This window comes from Oryctolagus cuniculus, chromosome 12, assembly GCF_964237555.1.
Source record: "Oryctolagus cuniculus chromosome 12, mOryCun1.1, whole genome shotgun sequence".
Classification (NCBI taxonomy): Eukaryota; Metazoa; Chordata; class Mammalia; order Lagomorpha; family Leporidae; genus Oryctolagus; species Oryctolagus cuniculus.
In genome coordinates this window covers 111,083,524-111,108,508 of record NC_091443.1, presented here as the reverse complement: position 1 = coordinate 111,108,508, position 24,985 = coordinate 111,083,524, and the positions used below count along the sequence as shown (strand labels likewise).

General features: G+C 43.7%; 1 protein-coding gene and 1 pseudogene across 20 annotated transcripts in view; both read right to left on the bottom strand.

Moving 5' to 3' along the window:
- The window catches only part of MYO9A (myosin IXA), a 278,436-nt gene that overhangs the window by 137,572 nt on the left and 115,879 nt on the right, over positions 1-24,985 (bottom strand). For 18 of the 20 annotated variants that reach the window (XM_070054736.1, XM_070054737.1, XM_070054738.1 and 15 more), the window contains 4 exons: positions 24,125-24,246; positions 20,338-20,479; positions 12,901-13,096; positions 5,922-6,041 (listed from right to left, as the gene is read on the bottom strand). In XM_070054736.1, the coding sequence (XP_069910837.1) occupies positions 5,922-6,041; positions 12,901-13,096; positions 20,338-20,479; positions 24,125-24,246 (580 nt within the window). The remainder of the gene's footprint in view (positions 1-5,921; positions 6,042-12,900; positions 13,097-20,337; positions 20,480-24,124; positions 24,247-24,985) is intronic. The other 2 variants (XM_051821770.2, XM_070054741.1) reach the window with 1 other exon arrangement.
- Positions 6,048-12,891, bottom strand: LOC108178240 (double-stranded RNA-binding protein Staufen homolog 2 pseudogene; annotated as a pseudogene).

The following is a 24,985-nucleotide window of genomic DNA, read 5'->3' as shown; positions in this document are numbered from 1 at the left end:
TGCACACCCTGGGAGGTAGCAGCTGATGGCCCGAGTACTTGGATGCCTGTCACCAACATGGGAGACCCAGCCTGAGCTCTGGCAAATTTCAAAAAGAACAACGGAGCTCAGATTCAAAGGTACTACAAGTCACCAGCAGGGTAAACACAAGCAGAATCGTGATCTAGAGACCCTGAAGTCAGACTGCTGACAAACAAAAATAGAGAAAAAGTCTGAATGCATCCAGAAAGGACAAAGGTAGATTCTATGTAGGGAAATGATAACAGGATGACATTTGAGTTACTCTTTACAAATAGTAAACGTCAAAAGAAAATGAAACTTCTCCCAAGTGCCAGAAGTTTAGCAACGCTTAATGATATTAACCGTATGAGAAATAATACATGAAACTCTGTGAAACAGCAACTCCACTCAGAAAAGTACTCAGCTAAGGAATGAACACAATGACACTGACAAGAATGTTTAGAGCACCAGGGTTCCTCACAACAGCTCTGACAGTACACTATTGTTAAATTCATTAAACATTTGTTGTATATACTAGCTTGTGGCAAAAACGGCATTAAAAGGTAATGTGCGGCCGGCGCCGTGGCTCAATAGGCTAATCCTCCACCTTGCGGCGCCGGCACACCGGGTTCTAGTCCCGGCCGGGGCACCGGATTCTGTCCCATTTGCCCCTCTTCCAGGCCAGCTCTCTGCTGTGGCCAGGGAGTGCAGTGGAGGATGGCCCAAGTCCTTGGGCCCTGCGCCCCATGGGAGACCAGGAGAAGCACCTGGTTCCTGCCATCGGATCAGCGAGGTGCGCCGGCAGCAGCGCGCCAGCCGTGGCGGCCATTGGAGAGTGAACCAACGGCAAAGGAAGACCTTTCTCTCTGTCTCTCTTTCTCACTGTCCACTCTGCCTGTCAAAAAAAAAAAAAAAAAAAAAAAAAAGGTAATGCGCCTGTTCCATGAACTTTGTGAAGTCCTTTGTACAACTGCATATACATACACAATGAAATACAAATGAGCAGCAAATTACTGATAGTCAGAGTAACACAGCTGAATGTGAATGATCACGTTGCATCAAAGAGTAAAGCAAAAGCACACATACATAGAAAAGGTAAAATGAATTTATAGCATCAAATCTTAAAGGAGGTGGGAAATGTAGAAGAGAACAAGAACACATTTTCTGATATAACTTTTGGCTAATATTTTTATTTTTTAAAAAATATTTTATTTATTTGAGATAGAGTCATAAAGAGAGGGAGAGACAGAGAGAGAGGCCTTCCATATGCTGGTTCACTGTCCAGATGGCCACAGCGGACAAAGCTGGCCAATCCAAAGCCAGGAGCCCGGAACTCTTCCAGGTCTCCCACCGAGGCACAGGGGCCCAAGGACTTGGGCCATCTTCCTCTGCTGTCCCAGGCCACAGCAGAGAGCTGGATTGGAAGAGGAACAGCAGGGACGTGAAGTGGTGCTCACACAGGATGCTGGTGCCGCAGGAGGAAGCTCCGCCTAGGGCACCATGGCCAGCCCCGGCTCTTAACCTATTCTTCTCTTTTTTTAAGATTTATATTTTCTTGAAAGGCATGGTTAATTGAGAGAGAGAAGGAGAGACAGAGATCTTCCATCTGCTGGTTCACTCCTCAAATGGCCGCAGTGACTGGGTTGGGCTAGTCTGAAGCCAGGAGACAGAAGCTTCTTCAGGGTCTCCCATGTAGGTGCAGAGACCAAAAGCACTTGGGCCATCCTCTGCTGCTTTCCCAGGCCATTAGCAGGGAGCTGGATCAGAAGAAGAGCAGCCAGGACACAAACCAGTGCCCATACAGGATGCTGGCACCAAGGGAATTACCTGCTACGCCACAGCACTGTCCCCATTAAGTACAAATCCTATGGAAATCCTTTAATTATTGAAAAATTTCACTTTCAATCATTTATATTAAATAGTAGTATTTGTTTCTGGCATTGTATTTCATGTTCTTCATCTATTTCAGATTCATCTATTTAAGATTTATTTATTTATTTGAAAGGTATAGTTACAGAGCAAGAAGGACAGAGTAAAAGAGAGCTCATCCATCTGCTGGTGCACTCCACAAACGGCCTGAAAGGCCAGGAACCAGGAGCTTCATCTGGGACTTGGGCCATCTCCCACTGCTCTCCCAGATGCTTTAGCAGGGAGCTAACGAGAAGTGGAGCTCATCAGAACAGAATCTGGGGCCCACACGGGATGTCACTGCTACAGGCAGCAGCTTAACCCACTGCACCACAACACTGGCCCCATATTTCACTCTTGAAACTCATTTTTTTCCCTTCTTAGCTTTCATTTTCTAAAGATTTCTTATGCTACTTTAAAGATATAATTACATAATTTGTTATTATAGTTATCCTTAAAGCACACATCAAGTTTATTTACCTGTTATAGTTTTTTAAACTTAATACATAACCATATTCTGCCAATCCAGGAGAAATGTAGCTGGCTGCTTTTCTCGAAATCTTCACCAATATACATGATAGCCGCCTCTTATACTTTTCTCTGCCCATGATTTTCAAACCATTTCATGGACCACTATTTTATATATTCTTAATTTTATGAAAAATACTCTTATCTACATGTCCATCTGTGACTTTATCAATGTTACCCGTGGGAGGGTTCATTCACCTTTCCCATTTAGCAATTCACTTCTTTTTTATTAAAGATTTATTTATTTATTTATTTTTAAAGTCAGAGTTACAGACACAGAGGAAGAGATCTTCCACCTGCTGGTTCACTTCCCAGATGGCCCCAACAGCAAGCGCTGGGCCAGGCTGAAGCCAGGATCTTCTTCAGGTCTCCCAGGTGGGCAGCAGAAGCTCAGGTACTTCGGTCATCATCTGCTGCTTTCCCAGGCCACAGCAGGGTCCGAAGTGGTGCAGCCAGGACTCGAACCAGCACCCACATGGGATTTTGGCAACATAAGCAGTGACTTTACCTCCTATGCCACAACACTGGCCCCAAAAAGGAATATCTAGAGCCAGCACTATGGCATAGTAGGTAAAGCTTCTGCCTTCAGTGCCGGCATCTGATATGGGCGCCAGTTCAAGTCCCGCCTGCACCACTTCTGATCCAGCTCTCTGCTATGGCCTGGGTAGGCAGTAGAAGATGGCCCAAGTCCTTGGGCCCCTACACCCATGTTGGAGACTCAGAAAAAGCTCCTGGCTCCTGGCTTCAGGTCAGCACAGTTCCGGTCATTGCAGCCAGCTGGGGAATGAACCAGCAGATGGAAAAATCAATCTATCAATCTCTCTCTCTCTGCCTCTCCTTCTCTCTGTGTAACTCTGACTTTCAAATACATAAATAAATCTTAAAAAAAAAAAAAAAAAGGAATATGTGATAGACTAGCTGGTAGTGAGTTTTTTAAGAACAATCTCTCGGTCAGCGCCGCGGCTCATTAGGCTAATCCTCCGCCTTGCGGCGCCAGCACACAGGGTTCTAGTCCCGGTTGGGGCGCCGCATTCTGTCCCGGTTGCCCCTCTTCCAGGCCAGCTCTCTGCTGTGGCCCGGGAGTGCAGTGGAGGATGGCCCAAGTGCTTGGGCCCTGTACCCCATGGGAGACCAAGAGAAGCACCTGGCTCCTGCCATCGGATCAGCGCGGTGCGCTGGCCGCAGCGCGCCGGCCGCGGCGGCCATGGCGGCCATTGGAGGGTGAACCAATGACAAAGGAAGACCTTTCTCTCTGTTTCTCTCTCTCTCTCACTGTCCACTCTGCTTGTCAAAAAATTAAAAAAAAAAAAAAAACAATCTCTCAAACTTGAATTTATCATTCTATATATTATGAAATTTTCTCATTGTTAATACTATAGAAGAGGCCGGCGCTGCAGCTCACTAGGCTTATCTTCCTCCTCTGGCGCCACGGCACCCCGGGTTCTAGTCCCGGTCGGGGCGCCAGTTCTGTCCCAGTTGCTCCTCTTCCAGTCCAGCTCTCTGCTGTGGCCCAGGAGTGCAGTGGAGGATGGCCCAAGTGCTTGGGCCCTGCACCTGCATGGGAGACCAGGAGGAGGCACCTGGCTCCTGGCTTCAGATCGGTGCAGCGCACAGGCCATAGCAGCCCTTTGTGGGGTGAACCAACATAAGGAAAACCTTTCTCTCTGTCTCTCTCTTTCTCACTGTCTAACTCTGCCTGTCAAAACAAAACAAAACAAAACAAAAAACTGTAGAAGAAAATGGAATAAACTACATAATGGAAAACGCCAACATGCAAAAACTAGAAATCCACACATAAACACAGTCTCTTCATTCGACCTGTGCTGCCATCAGTACTTTCCTATTCTGGACCCAAACCTGGTAATCAGGCCTGGGCTCGTCAGGCTGAGCCATGATAAAAACAAATCAAATGCCCCACTTGCAATCCTATTAAGACTTGAAAGAATGTAAGCTCCCCCCAAAAGATTTATGGATTGCTTTAAATAATGTCTCATGGATTAAAACATTTAGAATGTAAGTGGGTAATTAGAATGAGGACTTATAGGGGCCAGCATCATGGCGCAGTAGGTTAATCCTCCATCTGTGGTGCTGGCATCCCATATGGGTGCCGGTTCGAGACTTGGCTGCTCCACTTCCCATCAAGCTCTCTGCTATGGCCTGGGAAAGCAGTGTAGTATGGCCTAAGTGCTTGAGTTCTTGCACCCATGTAGGAGACCTAGAAGAAGCTCCTGCCTTCAGCCTGGCTCAGCCCTGCTGCAGCCATTTGGAGAGTGAATCAGCAGATGGAATATCTCTCTCTCTCCCTCTCTCTGGAACTCTGCCTATTAACGAAATATAATAAACCTGTTTTAAAAAACAAACAGTAAGGATTAAGAACTATTAAAGATGTCTTTTCTAAATTAAATACTTACCTTTTTTCTACTGAAAATGAGAAAATATTTATAATACTATTTTTCAAAATGCATTACATTTTCATCATACCCAAGCAGCAAAATAAGAGAAACTGACAAAGCAACCCATAATACTTGCTTTTAGGAATTCTATTTATGTTCTCATTTCACATGGTAGCACACTAAAATTTCATGGTATTTCAACCAAAAAATTGTGAAATTAGCAAGCTAAAAGATCAGAATATTGTGCAAGTAATTTAGGTCCACTATAAAGAAATTGCTGAGTTAGGCCTTGAGTGTTCGGAAGAATCCATTTATTCTCTTAATAGCAGTAGCCCAGTAACTGTAATCTCACAACAGGCAAAAGAACCGATTTTCATGCAGAATGAGTATAACTATGAGCAAAGAAGGAAATGGAGACCAAGGGCATCTTTTTAAACCAATTTTATAAAAAGGCAGACAAAACAGGATGCATGCCATGATTCTATTATTCTTCCTTAAGACAAACCATCAATGTGGTGGGTTTGTTCCAACCAACACAGGAACTGAATGGAGCACTACAACCAAGTGGGTTTACTATTTGCTGATAAACAACACTGTTGGTGTTCAAAATTCAGTATAAGCTAAGCATAAAAATCAGAGGGTTTAGAAAGGGGTTTGGGGGAACTTTGTTGAGTGCTTGATTATGCTGATAATTTCATGGGCACTTACAAATGTGGAAACTTACCAAATTGTTCTCTTTGCATTCACTTTTATGTCAACTAGACATGAATAAGTTTTTGAAAAAAAAAAATGATCAGAAAAAAATGTTCATTTTTACCCATGACTTGCTACTATAAAGGTGAAAATGGACACAAACTCAGTGACTGTAGCCAATTATAATCCACAACAATAATCACAGGCAGACAGGAAAGTCACCAAGTTAAGAGATCATGTTTTTACTTTAGTCTCAATGGCAATATCCTGACACAGAGCAAACGATTAGGGAGGCCATGTCACCCATCCAATCGGGGTCCCACCCTGTACAGAATGCGCCTGGTTTCCATTTCCCAGTGGATGCATGATGACAGAGTTTATCAGGATTTGCCGCCTTACTGTACTTCTCTTCCTTGCACCTCTGCAGAATCTCTAAGCTCCTCTGGTGGACTGGGTGTTGCAGAAAGCTAAAACTATCCATGCTTTTCAAAACTGTACATGGCGCTGTATCATCATGTCCTTAGGAAGCAAAAGAAAAACAAAAAAAGGAGAAAAGAAAGACATTATACGAGCCCAAACCAAGAGACTCAAAAGCAATGCTGCCAACTATCTTAACCATGTAGAAAATGCATCAAATAATAGAAGTTAAATATGAAAGATTTTTCCAATTAATCTGAGGAAATTATATGAAAATAAAAGGGAAAAGGAAAGGTCCTTTTTAGATATTCAAAATGTCCTTTTAAATAAAATGTTGAATATTAACACCATATTTACATTTTTTAAATTAAAATACTAGGGAAAAATTTTTTAAAAATCTGTATGATTGAAATTTTTAGATTTCTTTTTATGAGGTCTGATATATCATTAGCATATAGTTGGCAACACCACAAGGAATACTGATGGAACCCCAAAGAGAAATATGCACAAAACGATTTACCACAAGTTAAAAAATTCTTCCACAAATCCTGCAATTAACCACACTTGTAGGAATTCCAACAAGTGTGTCAATGACGTGTGAAGTATGAAAAAAAGCACTACAGAGCAGGAAAACCCAGCAGCAGCTCTGTACTTGTTGATCTGAACACAAAGCCAGAGCGTGCTCCTTACCACCACTTCCTAGGAAAGTGAGACGGAGACCAGCTGCCAGCAGGAAAGGAGAAAGACCAAATTCCCAGATCAGTGTGCCGAAGCTGTGTGTGAGCAGCTTTAGCAAGAAACACTGGGGCAAGCAGTCAGCATCACAAACAACAGCAAGGAATGGATGTAAAAGAGCAAACGAGGCTTCCAGGCCTGGGGGGGCTGTGCAGCATTTACAGAGAGACGCCTCCACAGTGAGGCACAGGGTTCAAGTTTAAATAGATTTTCCTTTAAAACAAAAAAGTGCATAATTTAACAATACACAAATTGAGCAACACATAAACATGAAATAAAGTTCCACTACTACATTTTACTGTGTAATTAGGAATGAGATAAAAGAGAACAGCCTGTGAAGAGTTCTTAAGTCAGAATCATATTTCAGCGGTAACAACTTTCATTTCATGTTAATAGTGTAACTAAAAACACTAACTCCTAGCTGGCAATAGATTAGAGAGAATCAAGAGCTCTGTGAAGGGGAAAAAAACAACCAAACATGAAAAAAAACCTCCCGACCTGATCTTCCTTCTTACTTTATACCCTAAACTTGTAAATGTTTTATAAATACATGACCACTCGACACAAGACAGATCTTCTGGAGAATTTCTAAAGGAAATCATAGTTTTTGGTCGTAAGGAGTAGGACTAAGATGGCAAAGGTGAAAATAGTGAAATCTGAGGAAGCAGCACATTCTCTCTACAGATAAGCGAGCTGCGGTTCATGCAGCCAGGTTCACAGGTTCACTTCAACACATCATCTTCAGGGCAACTAAGAAATCAGGATGCATATATTTCCCATGCTCCATAAACAAGTGCTGCTTTTTGTGATTTTTTGCAAAAGTAAATGAAAAATAAATAGTGGGAACAAAGTTTCCATCCCCAAATTCACATAAACAAATCAAAATATAAGCTAGTTTTAGACCACCCAGTGAAACAGAACCGTGGATACCACCTGAGACAGGCACTACTACCTAGGCAGTTCAAAACAGGACTCAAAAAAACAAATACACATCATTATGCCTTAAACAACTAGAAAGCATTTCATTACTGTTCAACATACCAAATTTAATGAAATCCTAAGTGAACAGATTTCTAGGACATGTACCTTAATGGTGTATCTGAATCATAAGTAGCAATAAAATAACAAAATCAAAACTGCTATGAAAGTAAAATCATCATTAGAGAAAATCTTAGTGTAAAAAGGGGGAGAAACAAGTGTGAAGTACTATCGCTAACCATCGGAAGACAGAATCTGTGCTTGTGGAGGACAGTGTGAAGAAAGATGCACCAGTTAAAAACCAACTGGAAGACTGGAAGATGTTCTTTAAAAAAGAGGCGGGAAATGGAGGACAGGCAGGCAGCAGCACTGCTGGACAGACTGGAAACGAGGTGCGCATGGACAGAGATGAAGAATTTAGGGCTAATGAATTGTTCTGTTTTTAACTCACGCCTGAAAGCCTTGAATCCTTCCTAAATATCCAGCTGTTTTGAAGGTGTACCACAGAACAAGCGGAAGTAGAACTTACTTTCAAAGCTACGGCTTTGCTGTAGGAGATGTTCCATTCATAAGGAGTTCCCTGGCAGTGGTAGCTGACCTATTATTCAATGTAGGAGAGAGAGCAAAGGGTCCAAAGCCGGGTTCATATCTTTGGGTGACAAACAGTCTAGCCTGGTTCCAGAGTTTACTTTGTGGTGGCTGGCTTCCATCTCTTGATAAAAACACGAGCAGACAAAATGAAGAATCCCTGTGGAGTTCTTCCTGGTGCTGGTGGTTCAGGAAACCCAGCCCGTGGGCCCCTCCATCCTTCACTTTCCCGTCGTGTCAAGTTGATCTTGGAGACCAGTGCTTTACAGCCAGGCTATCACAGCACTGCTTCTTCTTGTCTGTTTATTGGGTCCTGTTCCCGCAGCACCATCACTGCCTGCCTCAACCACATCACAGATTCCCAACATCAAGGCATTCATTGCCTTTTCTGAAAGCAAAGCACTACCTGGCTCCTTTTCCTTTCTGGCCTCTCGAATTTGGGCCAGGCAACTAATAGGGTTCATTCCTGGACTATATTCTGATCTGGCTTCCACCATCATTCTAGGGCCTTTTTTAAAAAAATAAATGTGACTGTTCTAACTACAGGGAGAGGTGGAAGTTTTTTAGGCTCCTGTATGACAGTGGTTGCAGCTTCTCGAGAGCTTGTTATTATCTCCCTCTCCTTCTGCAGAGAAATCTCTCAGGGACACCCACATAAAAGCTTTTCTAGTGCGGTGGCCCACTTTTTTAATAACCTCAAAACAGACGGGCATATCCAGCTTCAGAGCGATTTCAAACACTAAGCTGATCTCAGATTTATGTGCATCTTTGTCATCATCCATTCCCTTTCCAGGTGCAACATTCTGAGATGATTTTTCTGGAACCGGTTTGTTCTGCAGTGCTTGGAGGACTTCCACTGCAGCATTATGTCTAGCAGCTTGTCGAGTCTTTCCCTCACCAAAAAATTCAGTAATTGCTACAGCTGGCTGAAGACAGAAGATCTTAGGCACTGGGCAATGACACCTCTCACTGTACATGCCCAGAAAGTTTATGAGCTCTGCAACGTGGGAATGGCTTTGGATCTAATGGCCTGTAGATGGCAGGCTCTCCCCTTTCACAGCAAGCCCATTCAGGTCCACAGATGGAGATACATTGCCTGCGCTGTTGATAACATCACTTTGGGGATCACTTCTGGCCCAGTTTGGAAAGTGTAGATTCAGTAAGGCTTTATTAGCAACAGCTTTCTGGGCCTTCTTCATGCTACTGCCTGGATTCCCATGTCTGCTCGCCACGCCCCAGCTGCACTGAGAACATCTTCCAGTATGAGCAGGCTTACCTTCAACCAGAAGTCTACACTGGGGTTGGACTCTACTGAAACCAGCTAACACATTTACCAGACACACTAGGGTTTTCATTTTGGAATCTGTCATTTTATCTTGGAGAGAAACTGATATTTTCTAGTTTCAGTATAAAAGTCTTGCAATTCTCCTCTAAATTTCTTCAGAAGTATTTTATTTCTGCTGAGAGTTCTTATACATAGAAAGGAATTCAATTCTGCTTTCACATGGTGCACTAATACTGTACAACTGACTTTTGCACACTCATCCCGTGGCCTGCAGTCTGCTGACCTCACCCAGTAGCTTTCACAGTTTTGTATGAACTCCATAGCCTATTCTACATACAATGTCACATCAGCTATGAACAAAACAGTTTGCTCCTTTCAAAGGTGGATATTTTGTATCTCTTTCCTTGTATAATTGCCCTGGCCAGAATCTTGGAGACAAGCTGAACACATGAAAGCAGACATCCTTGTGTCGGTCCTGGTCTTAGGGGAAAGCATACCTTTCACCATAAACTGACACAGGCCTTGTATCACTTGTTCTTCACAGACTCCCATATCAGGGTGAAGTTCCCTTTCATTCCAGTTCTGTTTTGTGCTTTCATCAAGAATATGTCTTGGCTTCCGCCAAATTCATCTTTCAACATCTCTGAGGATGACCACGTAGTTTTTGTCTTTTATCTATCAATATGGTTCATTACAAGAGCTGATTTTCTCTTTTTAAATTTTCATTTATCTTTATTTAAGAGAAAGATCTGTCTGGTTTAAACCTATCTGCTGGTTAAATCTCCAAGGCCTGGCAACAGGCCAAAGCCAAAAGTCAAGCATTTAATCCAGGTCTCTCAAGTCGGAGGCTGGAACCCAATTACCTGAGCCATCACCTGCTGCACCTTGAAGGTACTGATTTCTTTTAATATGTTTATTTATTTATTTATTTATTTTTTTTGACAGGCAGAGTGGACAGCGAGAGAGAGAGACAGAGAGAAAGGTCTTCCTTTGCCGTTGGTTCACCCTCCAATGGCCGCCGCGGCCGGCGCGCTGCGGCCGGCACACCGCGCTGATCCGATGGCAGGAGCCAGGAGCCAGGTGCTTTTCCTGGTCTCCCATGGGGTGCAGGGCCCAAGCACCTGGGCCATCCTCCACTGCACTCCCTGGCCACAGCAGAGGGCTGGCCTGGAAGAGGGGCAACCGGGACAGAATCCGGCGCCCCGACCGGGACCAGAACCCGGTGTGCCGGCGCCGCTAGGCGGAGGATTAGCCTAGTGAGCCGCGGCGCCGGCCCTTTTAATATGTTTTTAATTCTGTCTAATGTACTTTGGTTTTGAGTATTTAAAATTCCAGCTCTGTTAAGTTTCTCTAATACACTAATGAATCTTTCTGTGTTTTCCTGAATCTCACTGAGGTTCCCATGTTCTATTAAGATTTATTTAAGGGGGCAGCGCAGTGGCATAGAGGGTAAAGCCGCTGCCTGTGGTGCTGGCATCCCATATGGACATCAGTTTGAGGCCTAGGTGCTCCACTTCCAACCCAGCTCTCAGGTATGGCCTAGGAAAGCAGTAGCAGATGGCCCAAGTACTTGGGGCCCTGCACCCAGGTGGGAGACGAGATGGAAGCTCCTGACTCTTGGCTTCAGATTGTCCCAGCCCTGGCTGTTAACATTACTTGGGGAGTGATCCAGCGGATGGAAAACCTCTCTCTCTCTGCCTCTCTGTAACTCTGCCTTTCAAATAAATAAATAAAAATCTTTTAAATAAAAAATTATTTATTTGAAAGACAAAGTCACAAACAATGAGGGAGGGACACACAGATCTTCCATCCACTGCTTCACTCCCCAGATGGCCACAACAGCCAGGGCTGGGCCAGGACGAAGCCAGGAGCCAAGACTCCATCCGTGTTTCTCACATGGGTGGTAGAGGTCCCAGCACTTGGGGCATCATCTGCTGCCTTTCAGGTCATTAACAGGAAGCTGGATTGGAAGCAAAGCAGCTGGGACTCAAACAGGAACTTTGATATGGGATCCTAGCATTTCAAGCCATGGCTTAAGCCACAGTGACCTAACACTGGCTCCTCACTGGGTTCCTGAAAACAGCTACTGTAGGGGGTTAGTCTTATAGCACAAGTTAAGCCACCGGGTGTGGCAATGGCATCCTATTATCAGAATGCATGTTCAAGACCCTGCTACTCTGCTTCCAATCCAGCTACCCACTAATGGGGAAGGTAAAGGAAAATGGGCCAGGTCCTTGAGCCCCTGCACCCATGTGGGAGACCCAGAAGAGGCTCCTGCCTCCTGGCTCTGCATCGGCAAAACTCCAGTAGTTGCAGCCATCCGGGGAGTGAACCAGTGGTTGGAAGACCTCTCTCCCTCTCTCTGTATTTGGCTCTATGTAACTCTTCTGCCTTTCAAATAAGTAAATAAATCTTTAAATAAACAAATCTTTACCAAAACAACATCAGCAACAATTTTCGGGGCAGGTATCTGGCAAGAGGCTTTACCTGTAACTTGGGTTGCCTGCATCCCACATCAGAATGCCAGGTGTGAGTCCTGGCGACTCCAATTCCAATCCACCTTCCTAACAATGTGTATCCTAAGAGGCAGTAGACAATGGCTCAAGAACACGGGTCCCTCAAGTACTATGTTCCATGTAGGAGACACAGATGTAGTTCTGGGCTCCTGGCTTCATCCTGGTCCAGCCTGGCTGTTGTGGGAATTTCGGGAGTGAATAAGCAGATGGAAGATCTCTCTGTGGCAGTCTCTATGATTCTCTGCCTTTAAATAAAATTATTATTTCTCTTCAAAGAACAGCTATTTTAAATTCTGCAACTGAAAATTTACATGGATCAGTTGCTATATGATCCATTTCTGACACCTTATTTTGTTCACTGGGTGAGGCCATGAAAGTTCTTGATGCTCTCTAGACTGCAGCACACATAGCTGCTGATGGAAGGATCCGGAATGTTTCCCAGGCTTCCTAATTTGGGTTGTCTGTGCCTGCCTTCCTGACATCCCAAAATTTCCTTATTGTCTGTGACCTGAAGGCAGTTCTGCTTCACCAGCAGATGGCACTCACGCAGAGGCCGGGACGCCTGCTGGGGATGCAGTCTCTGTTTCACCTTTAGAGGGCGCCCCATCCAAATCCCTGCTACACACAAGAGGCTTTGCACTTACTCCTATCATCCTGTATTAATAAAAATGCATCAATACATACACAACACACATGGCACACATACATTGCTCATGTAACAACTTATCAGAACTAAAACATGATGCTAGCATACAGTAAGAGAAAAAGGTAAACATTATTATGACTTGACTCCTTGAGATGGAGTAGAGGTACAAAGTCAAAGATAAAGCATGGCGGAACGTGAATAACTGCTGCTTACCAGTTTTCCTCTGGATGTGTCTTTTCCCAGCTTCCCTGAGTGCAACCACAGCTCTGAAAAAAGCTCGGAGAACTGCCCATCGGAAAACAGCAACAGGATCGATGCCAATCATCCCAGAGATAAATGCATTCTTACTGCTCCTCAGCAGAGCTACAATGTCCGGGCGCATGTGGTCTGTGTTTTTCTCCCGGAAATCCTACATGAAATGTAATAGTATTATTTTTGAAAAAACTATTAATGTTAAGAAGATGACCGTTGGATTTTTGAAGCACAGGGGCATAGGCAACAACTTGTCCAAATAAAGAATGGAAAGGGAGAGCAAACTAGATACCGCAACACACCAGGGAAGAACTGACAGTGATTGGGTCTATCGTTCCCTAAGATTTTATCTATTTAATTGAAAGGAACAGAGGACAGAGGGGTGGAAGGGGGAAGGGGGGAGGGGAGAGAAAGATGGGCAAGAGATCTTCCATCTGCTGGTTCACTCTCCGAAAGCCCGCAATAGCCGAGGCTGAGCCAGGCCAAATCCAGGAACCAGGAACTCCAACCATTTACATCACAGGGGTGGGAGAGGGCCAAACACTTGGGCCATCACTAGCAGTATTCCAGGCACATTAGCAAGAAGGTAATCAGAAGCAGAGTACCCAGACTAGAAACAGGCACTCTGATATGGATGTGGGGGTCCCAAACCGTGGCTTAACCCACTGTGTCATAATGCTACTGGCTGACAGTGATTTAAATTAGGTCAGGAGTAGGAACAGGAAGTGAAAATAGTCATATCTGTGATATGTTTTAGGGGTAAAGGTAAAGGACGTGCTGATGAATTAGGGTGAGGTAACAGAACGAGGGAATCATTCTCTGGGTTAACACTCTGGGCTTGAGTAACAAGGTGGCTGGCAACGTCACATATTGACATGGTGGCCTCCAGAGAAAGAGAAGTATACGGACAGGAAATGAAGATTAAGGAATCAGCTTTGGGGCCGGCACTGTGACACAGTGGGAAAAGCCACAACCTGTGGCACCAGCATCCCGTATGGGCACCAATTCGAGTCCCAGCTACTCCACTTCTGATCCAGCTCCCTGGCTAGTGTGCTTGGGAAAGCAGCGGAAGACGGCCCAAGTTCTTCGGCCCCTTAACCCACATGGGAGACCTGTAAGAGGCTCCCACCTCCTGGCTTTGGATCAGCCCAGCTCTGGCAGTTGCAGCCATTTGGGGAGTGAAACAGTGGATGTGAGATCTTTCTCTCTAATTCTGTCTTTCAAATAAATAAATGAATCTTAAAAAAAAAGAAAGAAAGAAATCAGCTTCACTGGAGTAAATGTGAGATGGTGAGGATAATAACAGTAGGTAACATTTATTATAATCTCTTCCAAACATTTTACATGTATTAACTTTCTCTTTCTGAAGATTAATTCATTTAAAAGAATTTAAAAAAAGATATCTTCCATCTGCTAGTTCACTCCCCAAAATGGCCACAACAGCCAGGGCTGGGCCAGGCCAAAGCCAGGAGCTTCAGCCAGGTCTCCCACTTCGGTGCAGGGGGCCCAAGCACTTGGGCCATCCTCGGCTACTCTCCCAGGCAATTAGCAGGGAGCTGGTTTAGAATGAAACAGCCAGAACTTGAATCGGCACCTATATGGGATGCCAGCACTGCAAACGGTGGCTTAACTCGCTATGCCATAGTGTTGGCCCCTTGTCTCAATTTTATTTAACCCTCCTTAACAGCCTTTTGAGATAAATAGCATTCCCAGTTTATACATGAAGAAACTAAGTCACAGAGGTGCTAGCTATTGCACACTAGGTACAGGAGCAGCAGCTCAGACACACCCACTCACACCCACTGCACTACGTCTCTACACACACTTGAAGTGAGAAGATGGATCGAGTCTGCAGTCCAAGGGAAATTTCAGAAAAGTATTTGAATATTAACAGAAATGGACTGTTAAACTAGGTATGATCACCTAGGGATTGTATGCAGGCAGAAACATCACCTTGCAAAGCACAGGGTGGAAGGGGACACAACACAAGACAATGGGCTTAAAGTTCCAGAGACAGGAGAGGAAAGCAAGGGGCTTACATGACAGGGACAAGGGTCGAGACTGCTCTGTGTTGTCAAGGTGGCTTTAAAAGTTCACAGGGATGTTATCATTCAATTGAATTTTGCTATCAACCTTCTGAAGATCCCTTACAAGGTTAAAATTACATTCATAGCAAACAACAGGATCAGAAGTGTAGTGATAGACTGTTCTGAGTGGAAGTGGCTTCACAAAACACCTCTGTGAGGACTTGTATGACATGTACACATGTGTGCACCTACCAGCTCCTCATGTAGGGAGGTCAGTGTGGACTCATCCCATCACCTGGAGGACTTTCCTCTCATCATTATACTTTGTTCCCCAGGAACAGAGATGGGGAACGTCCAGGCCATGGGCTGTAATAAACCCATGACATCATCTGGTTCAGCCCTGCCAAGGCAACCACAGGCAGGACTCAAAATCTGATAAATCTATACAGCAGGTTTACTTTTAAGTTGATAATTTTATACGGCCTGCAAACGATGTTATAAACGTCCAAGTGCCCCTTGGCAGAAAAAAGAAAAGATTTCCCAGCCTGCTCTAGAGCCAGGAGAAAGAAAAAACAAGCCAGGAGTCTTGGTCCTTGGCTTGTCTCTACACACCCTTAGAACACAAGGATGCACTACAGAAAGAAGTTTGTATAAGTACGAGGGGTCAGTGTTGACACCAGCATCCCACACTGGAGTCCTAGCTGGAGTCCTGGGTGTCCCACTTCCAATCCAGCCCCTGCTAATGTGCCAGGAAAGGCAATATTAAGATGGTCCAAGTGTTCGGGCCCCTGCCACCCATGTGAATGAAGTTCCTAGCTCCAACCTTTAGCCTGGCACAGCCCAAGTTGTGCAGCTATTTGAGGAGAGAAGCAGTAGAAAGAAGGTATCTCTGTGTCTCTCCATCTTTCTCTGATGCTCTGCCTTTCAAATCAATGGATGTTTTTTAAGAAACTAAGAGTCTTCAAATCCATAAATGTGCAAAATGTATATAACTTATTTTCTTCAGTTCTAACAATTATTCAGTAAAGCATATTCAATTATAAACTGTAACTTATTGATAAATAAAGAAATAAAGCAAAGGAGCATGTCCAAGGATCCAAGGATAACAACATCAGTAGATAGGGCTGGCACTGTAGCAGAGTAGGTTAAGCCTCTCCTGCTGCACCGACATCCCATGAGTACTGATTCAAATCCCAGCTGCTCCACTTCCGATCCAACTCCCTGCTAATGGCCTCAGAAAAGCAGTGGAAGATGGCCCAAGTCCTTGGGCTCCTGCACGCACGGGGGAGACCCAGCAGAAGCTTCTGATTCCTGGGTTTGGATCGGCCAGTTCTGGTCGTTGCAGCCATTTCGCGAGTGAACCAGTGGACTTAAGTCCTCTCTCCCTCTCCCTCTCCCTCTCTCTATAACTCTGTCTCTCAAATAAATAAATTTTTTTAAAAATAAATAAATACCAGTACAAAAACTGAAACCTTAATTTGACCTACTCTAAAAACCATCCTACACCTCAGTAATAACCACATTTTACAATCCAAGATTCTAGAACTCTTTCCCATGATGACTACCACGTGTTGACTGTGCCCAAAGACCTTCATTTTGCAGATAAACTGGTCTTTGTCTTCGTATTTCTAGATTTGTAAGTACAGTACAAGCTGACTACATCATTCTTAAGACGCTTGCTTCTCCTGGTTTCCATGAAAACACAGTGTGGTTTATGATGTAAATTCGTGCACTGCCTTCTTCGATACCCACTGCTAGTTCATACTAGAAATTCAAACTGACTTTGATCTTGCATCACTAACCTTCTCATGCAATCCTCGTACATCAGGCATCACATTCATGATCGTTGCTTTAAACACTGTCTATATACTGAACCTTGCATGTGTATTTCCAGCTCAGGTCTCTCTTGCTATTTCTGAGATCCATGTATACATCTTAAAAGTATCTCAAATTTCAAAGAAAATAAGACAGTGGTACTTAAACTCCCGGAAGCACTTACCAGTGAAATATAAAGGTCTGAGATTTCCTTTGTGAGGAAGTCTTATATTACGGATTGAAGTTATTGAACAGACAAAGTTTTCTGGTTTTCCTATTTTTCCTTGATAAGTTTTGGTAAAAATACGTTTTAATAAAATTTCTGCAGTTTTGTACATGTGGTTAAATTTCATGATAAGATATATTCATAACATCCTAACATCTCTGGAGTTTGCAGTGAAGTTCCCTTTTGCTTCCTGATATCAGTACTCAGTGAATCCTTCTCCCTGTCAGTCACTGTCTACCACCCTGTGTTCTGGATCAGCTTTCCAAGGGTTTGTTCCTGTCTTTATTCTGTCTGCTCTGAATGGCACTCATTTCCAGTCTCATCTCTGTTACATCCTCACTCTAAGTCCTGTGGGTTTAATTTTCTTTTACTTTACTTTCTTGAGATAGAAGTTTAGCTAACTGCTTTTCACCCTTCCTTCCTTTGTAATATGTGCATTTAAAATTATTAATTTCCAGCCGGCGCCACGGCTCAATAGGCTAATCCTCCGCCCTGCGGCACCGACACACCAGGTTCTAGTCCCGGTTGGGGCGCCGGATTCTGTCCCGGTTGCCCCTCTTCCAGGCCAGCTCTCTGCTGTGGCCTGGGAGTGCAGTGGAGGATGGCCCAAGTGCTTGGGCCCTGCACCCCATGGGAGACCAGGAGAAGTACCTGGCTCCTGCCATCGGATAGGCGCGGTGCGCCGGCCTCAGCACACCGGCTGCGGCAGCCATTGGAGGGTGAACCAATGGCAAAGGAAGACCTTTCTCTCTGTCTCTCTTTCTCACTGTCCACTCTGCCTGTCAAAAAAAAAAAAATTATTAATTTCTCTCTAATCATTGCATTAACTGAATCCTATCAAATTTGATATGCTGTATTTCCATTGGCAGGTTTAAAATGTCATAATTTTAATCATTTATAACTAAAATAAATAGTTTAAAATATGATTTCTTATTTGCAGTTTTATTTGGGTTATTTAGAAGAGTTTTGCTGACTCATGAAACACTCGATTTTCCACTTCTTCTGAGATGTCAATTCAGCTGCGTAACAGTGGTGTTTCAGTATTTCTGTTCATACTGAGTTTTTATCTGCTTATTCCATTAGTTACTGAGAGGTGGGTGTTCAAAATCTCTCACAGTGATGGTGGACTGTCGAACTACTGCTGTCCTGCTGCTTTAGCTATCTTGAATCAAGGCCATTATCAACTCCTGGTAAAGAGGTCTCCTGTTTAGTGGCTCCTTCCACCATTACAAATCATCCTTCTCCTCTCTAGTGATACGTCTCCTGGTTTCATTACCCGCCTTTGATCCTCCCTGCATTCTTGTCCTTGCCACCCGATAGTAAGGATGAATACCAGAGACTAAGTGCAGACACTATATGATTTCATTATCTGAAATGGAGGATCTAGGTACACAAAAGGTGACAGGATGGCAGCTACCTCTGAGGAGAAATGAGCTGAGAAGAGGCGTGCAAGAAATCTGTGGCGTTTAGATTTACGTCTTTACGCACATCACAATATGCTCAAGTGTTTGTTTGGTTTTGCTTTTTAAAGTGCATTTTCACTTCCTGTTCTAACACCGAGTTCTCCCTGTTTTCTGTTTCAGAAAAGAGCACCTCCAATGTACCCATCAGCTCTAGGCAGAAGTCACTCACTTCTTTAGGATGTGGAGAATATCTGGATAGTTCCAAACAGATCTCACCGTGACCTGGCTCTCATCTCACCATCGCCACTGCCACACCTGAAGTCCCACTACCCTGAACTTTTCACCTCAACTCAAAAAAGCCACCTAATTATCTCCCGGGTTCCAGTCTCCCCCAGCTGTCCTTTCCCCTCAAAACCATCAAGACAATCTTTTAAAAAGAGAAATCACATCATCTAATTAAGGCTTTTTCATGTTTTCTGTCTTTTAATAAAAACTCAACTCCTTTATCTTGGCATAGAAGCCCTGAAGAATTAACTCACTATCTACCCTCTGAATTAATTTTACGACCTTATCTCCTGTGCTAATTCATTTAATCTAGTAGCAATGACCTGTTTATAATTATTTCAACTTTTGCCCATCTCCTGAATTAAATATCCAACATCCAATTTCCTCAGCAAAATAACATTTACATCAGGTCATCTCTCAGAATTTAATTTTCTTTTTTTTTTTTTTTTTTTGATTTATTTGATAGGTAGAGGTATAGACAGTGAGCGAGCGAGCCAGCAAGTGAGAGAGAGAAAGGTCCTCCTTCCATTGGTTCACTCCCCAAATGGCTGCCACGGACGGCGCTGCACCGATCCGAAGCCAGGAGCCAGGTGCTTCTCCTGGTCTCCCACATGGGTACAGGGGCCCAAGCACTTGGGCCATCCTCCACTGCCTTCCCGGGTCACAGCAGAAAGCCAGACTGGAAGAGGAACAACTGGGACTAGAACCCGGTGCCTATATGGGATGCCGGTGCGGTAAGCAGAGGATCAACCTACTGAGCCATGGCACCGGCCCCTTAAGTTTCTAACAGTTGTGCTCATAGATCCACAAATTCAAACGCAACAATTTTGCCAACAGAATTCAATTATTAACAGCATGTAGCTCATCTGTCTGTATTACACACACACACACACACACACCCCTACAAATGTGAATACAGAGTCAAGAACGTGTCTGTCTAGTTTGTCACTAGAACATTCCAAACACCAAGCAGAATGAATGACACATGGTGTGTCTCCCAATCCCCATGTCTGAGCAAGCTCCTCAGTGAATGGATGAATACATGACAGGATATTCACCCAGAACCAGTTCCTACTGCTTCTCTCCTACTCTCAGGTCATCACCGCACTGCCTGGGAACTTAAGTGCCTTAAAGGGCAGGCTCCAACATCAAGTGGTGGAAAGGTAGGCTCACCAATTACAGGGAAAAAATGGCAAAAAATATGACACTTTCTCTCCCCAAGAGTTATGAGTTTCAACACTTCCATTAGGAGTGCAAACTCACAGTTACCTAAAGGCACACGATGACATGAAGGCTTTGTTAGACCTTATGGGGACACAGAAGGCAACAATACAAGAAATCATGGGGATGAAGCAACGCGTGTGAGGCGCATTCATACAGATGCAATCTATGCCTTCTGACCTACACAGGCTATTAGAGTGGACTGACGTCAGGTGTATCTGCAGAAGGAAACCAACAGAAATGTTATCTGAGACAATAATGGGCTGAACAGCAGAATCCGAATTTGGTGCGATCCTCATATAAAATAGCTCCACATGTTACTGACCAAAGGCTGCCACCACAACAGAGTAGACTGCCAGACACTGACACAGCCAGCAATATACCCTGCCTTGAAAGCAGACTCAGGGAAAAATTTACTGACCTTTACCCCATATTTTACTTTCCCAGCATAATGTTTTATGATGAAAGCAGGCTCCATTACTGCTGGAAATTCAATGTAAGAATTCTCTTCATGTTGATGCTTAAACTTGTCTAGCAATGTTTGATTTGTAGCCTGTGGAAAGCTAAATTCAAAAACAAACACAAGAAAGACAAAGTAGTTAGTACAGTTTTTTGAAAAGCATATTCAAATAAGTAACATTTTACATATCTAGCAGTTTACAAAGTTTTCACCTATACCATCTGATCTGATGCCAAAAGCTGAAAAGTGAGTAGGAAAGGCTTGGTATTCCACAAGAGATGAGAGATCTACAGCTGTGATCTGTCTACAGGCACACTCTGCAAGCAGCAACGCTGTGACACTAACTAAAGTCACTAGGCATAGAGCTTAGGTTGCTCTGTAAAAGCCAAAGGAATGTAAAATCCAATTCATATGGTCATTGGGGCCAAAAACTTCCAAAAAAGCAAATAACCTCTCAATTAACACAAATCCTTTAATCTACAGTCACTGTTCATTTTCCTATTTCTTCATGTATAAATAGGTACCAATTTTCTTAACTATACTAATGACTACATATGTAAGTGTTATTATTTTAAACATATATCTATCAATCTCTATTCACTGACGGTACTGACTTAAACATTTCATATCAGGAATGATAAAAATAATATGTAATCAGAACTAAATGCATAATAGCAAGTAAGGCAATAAAAGTTCCGAAAGGGAGAGGGGAGGAATCATGGTGGGGGTGGGGAGGAGGGGAGCACATTTAGCCTAACATTTAAGCCACCAAACAAGATGCCAGTCCCACACTGGTGGGCCTGATGCAATGTCCAGCTCCAGCTCCTGATTTCAATGAGTGCAGACCCTGGAAGGCAGTGGCGAAGGCTCAAGTGGTTGGGTTCCTACCACTTACATTATAGACCTGGGTTAAATACCTGACTTCTGGCTTTGTCCCTGGCTAGAGCTAAAGCAGGCACCTGGGGAGTAAACCAGCAGACAGGATAGGCGAATGTGTGTGTAAATACACACACCCATGCATACATCTGTCTCTTCACCTTTCAAATAAATTTTAAAAGTGTTTTTTAAATCATTGGTGGACAGAACTACTAAAAAAACTCACAGAGTACCAGGCGGCAATTATGAGCTAGATGTCAGGCTGAGTAGGAGTTTCAAATACAGGAAATACCACTGGCAGAACAAGCAGAAAGTACCTTTCAGGAAACGGTTTGGTTTAACAGTAGCTACATCAATGAGAAATAGTGGCAAGAGGCTGTACAGAAGCTGAGCATCAAACTGAATGCATGAAAATGTCTGCAAACTGACAAGAATAGTTCCTTAGAGAAGGCCCTTGGTGTCAGATAGGAAGAGCTTAGACTACCAGTTCTGCAAGTCACCTTGGGCAAGCAACTTATATTTTCAAATTATTTTCTGTAACTTACGTAAAATGAATACTAAGTACCATAGTGACAGCAAAAGTAATTAACAGTAGTAAAAATACCTAACAGTATTTAGCTTTCTACAGGGATCGTGTCATCAACATTTTTATGTCACTGACACTGGCATTTTCCTCACACCTTGCCCTCTTTTACCATTCAAATACCTATCCCTGCCTGAAAACCTCCACAAACGGCTTACTTCCAAACTGTAAACCTACTTTAGAATGGATTAACATTTCCTTTTCTTTTCTTTTTCTTTTTTTTTTGGACAGGCAGAGTTAGTGAGAGAGAGAGAGAGAAAGGTCTTCCTTCCGTTGGTTCACCCCCAAAATGGCCACTACAGCCGGCGCGCTTCGCTGATCCGAAGCCAGGAGCCAGGTGCTTTCTCCCAAGTGCAGGGCCCAAGCACTTGGGCCATCCTCCACTGCCTTTGAAATATTGTGTTTATTTATTTGAATGTCAGAGTAGAAAACAGAAAGGAAGAGTGAGAGATCTTGCATCTGCTAGTTCATCTCCAATAAACTAGGAGCCTGGAACTCCCTCTGGGCCTCCCACATGTGTCGCAGAAACCCAAGCACTTAGACCATCATCATCTGCTGCCTCCTAAGCACATCAGCAGGAATCTGGATCAGAAGTATGGAGTAATCAAGACACAAAATGGCACTCTGAGATGGGAGGCAGGCATTCCAGGTGGCAGCTTCATCCACAACACAACACACCCCAAAACACTTGCAGTTTAAACAGGGACAACAGCAACTGCCTCTACAATAGTTTCACAGCTTTACCAGCTTCAGTCTTCCCTTTTGTGAGAAATCACAGCATATTATCAACATGTATTCTCCTTCAGCAGGCTTTACCTTTGTGCCTCCTCTACTCAGAACACTCACGGGTCACCAAGGCAAAGACGAACTGACGCCAGGCCAAGGCCAAGGCACCTCTGCAAACTCACGTCTCCATATTCCAGGGCAGAATGCCTCACTTTAGGCAAGACGCTCACCTTGCTGTCTCTTGGTAAGGTGTATTTACCCTCTAACCCTCTGAGTAACAGAACAGCTTACCTTTTTCTCTTACTTTTGAGTGGAGAACTTTCAAAAGAAGTAGGATAGAGATGAGAACAGCCTTATTCCAAACCAGCAAAGATGAAAACAAAAGCTCTCCACAGGCCCTGTGTTCAACAAGCAGCTGGGAATATCTGTTATATCACCAGGCAGAGGGGCTCAGCACACAGGCCAGTGAGACATCACAGCTCAGGTCAAAGCTCTAATCTGGAATCTCCGGTTCATCAGCTACTACCTATGTGATCTTTGTCTTCAATTGCTTTATCATTTCATTTTGCTACTACACATTACCGCAAACAAAAGAACTGCTTATCTTTGCATTATCAACTGCAATGGCTCTCAACTCCCAACAGCAAAATCATCTGTGATTTTGAAGTTTCCCAAATATACACAAGTGAAGGATGCCAGCAAAGTTTAAAAACTACTGTACTTAACACTGTGTAAGAATTTTAAGTACAGCAGTACTTCCAGTCCAGTTCTTTGCTATGGCCTGGGAAAGCAGTGGAAGATGGCCCAACTCCTGGGGACTCTGCACCGACGTGGGAGACCTGGAAGAAGCTACTGGCTCCTGGCTTCAGATCAGCCCAGCTCCCATTTGGGGAGTGAACCAGCAGATGGAAGATATCTATCTCTCTCTCTCTCTCTCTCTCTCTCTCTGACTCTACATTACTCCGTAACTCTGTTTTTCAAATAAATAAGTAAATCATTTAAAAAAAAAAAAAGAATAAAGGAATATACAACAAATTCAATTTCAAAATGTGTAGAAGAAATCTAGAAAAACTTACCAAGTTAAATGGTGAAGCCCACCCTATTTATCCAGGAAAAAAGAAAACTACATATAGACAAGTACCAGTTTACTTGACAATGTAAGGATAGGGATGATGGCACAGTGTGTTAAACCGCTGTCTGTAATGATGGTATTTCTTATAGGAGCAGTGGCTCAAGTCCCAGCTGCTCTGCTTCCAATCCAGCTCCCTACCAACCCACCCAGGAAAGCAGCAGCAGATGGCTCAAGTACTTGGGCCCCTGTCAACCACATGGAAAACTTAGGTGAATTCCTGGATCCTGGCTTCGGCCTGGCCTAGCCCCCACCACTATGACCCACTGGGGGAGTGAACCAGTGGGTAGAAGATCTCTCTCTCTTCCCCTCCCTCACTCTTTCAAATAAATTAAATAAAAATTTAAAAAAAAACAACAACGCAGAACAATGTTTAATCTGAAGATGACATGAAAAGCCCAAACAGCTAGTAAGAAATTCAGAATCATACTCACTTGCTTTCTTCATCCAAAAGATGCAGCAGTCCTGTTGGTTTTTTGCTAATGAGATTGATACAACAGCTATTATCAATATAATCTATATTATGCCAGCTGATTCCTTCCATTCTATATTCCTCCTAGGAAAACCAAATAATAAAATAATTTATTCATCTTGCAGAAAATATTAAGTATGCAATAACAAGGATTTTTAAAAGCTTTTATCAGACTTTAAAGAATGATCTAAGCTTTTTTAAAAAATATTTTTCACATATTTATTTAAGAGAGAGGGTGCGACAGAATGACACTGACCAACACAGAGCAAGCTTCCATCTGCTGGTCCACTCCCCAAATGCCTGCAACACCCTGGACTTGGTAGCCAGTAGCCTGGAACTCAATACCAATATCCCATGCAGGTAAAAGGAACTTAACTCTTGAGTCATAACTGCTGCCTCTCAGGGTCTGCATTATCAGGAAGCTAAAGTAAGGCGCCAGAGCCTGGGACTGAACCATGGCACTGTGAAGAGGAACAGAGGTATAGGGCAGGTAACGACTTGGGCCATCTTCCACTACTATCCCAGGCCAGAGCAGAGAGCTGGATCACAAGTGGAGTAGCCGGGACTTGAACCAACGTCCATACGGGATGTCTGCACTGAAGGTAGCAGCTTTACCCGCTATGCCACAGTGCCAGCCCTGGAGAGGTACATGCTCAGTGTTTTCCTTTAATAATGATTTCACCAATAAGAAATCGTTATAGAAAAGCCATCTTTAAACAGTTAAAAGGGGTTGGCATTGTGCTTCAATGTCGCTCCCCCATTCACGGAGGAACGACACTGGACCCTGCGCTGTTCTTTCTGTCCAGCCCTTCCCGGTTTGCTG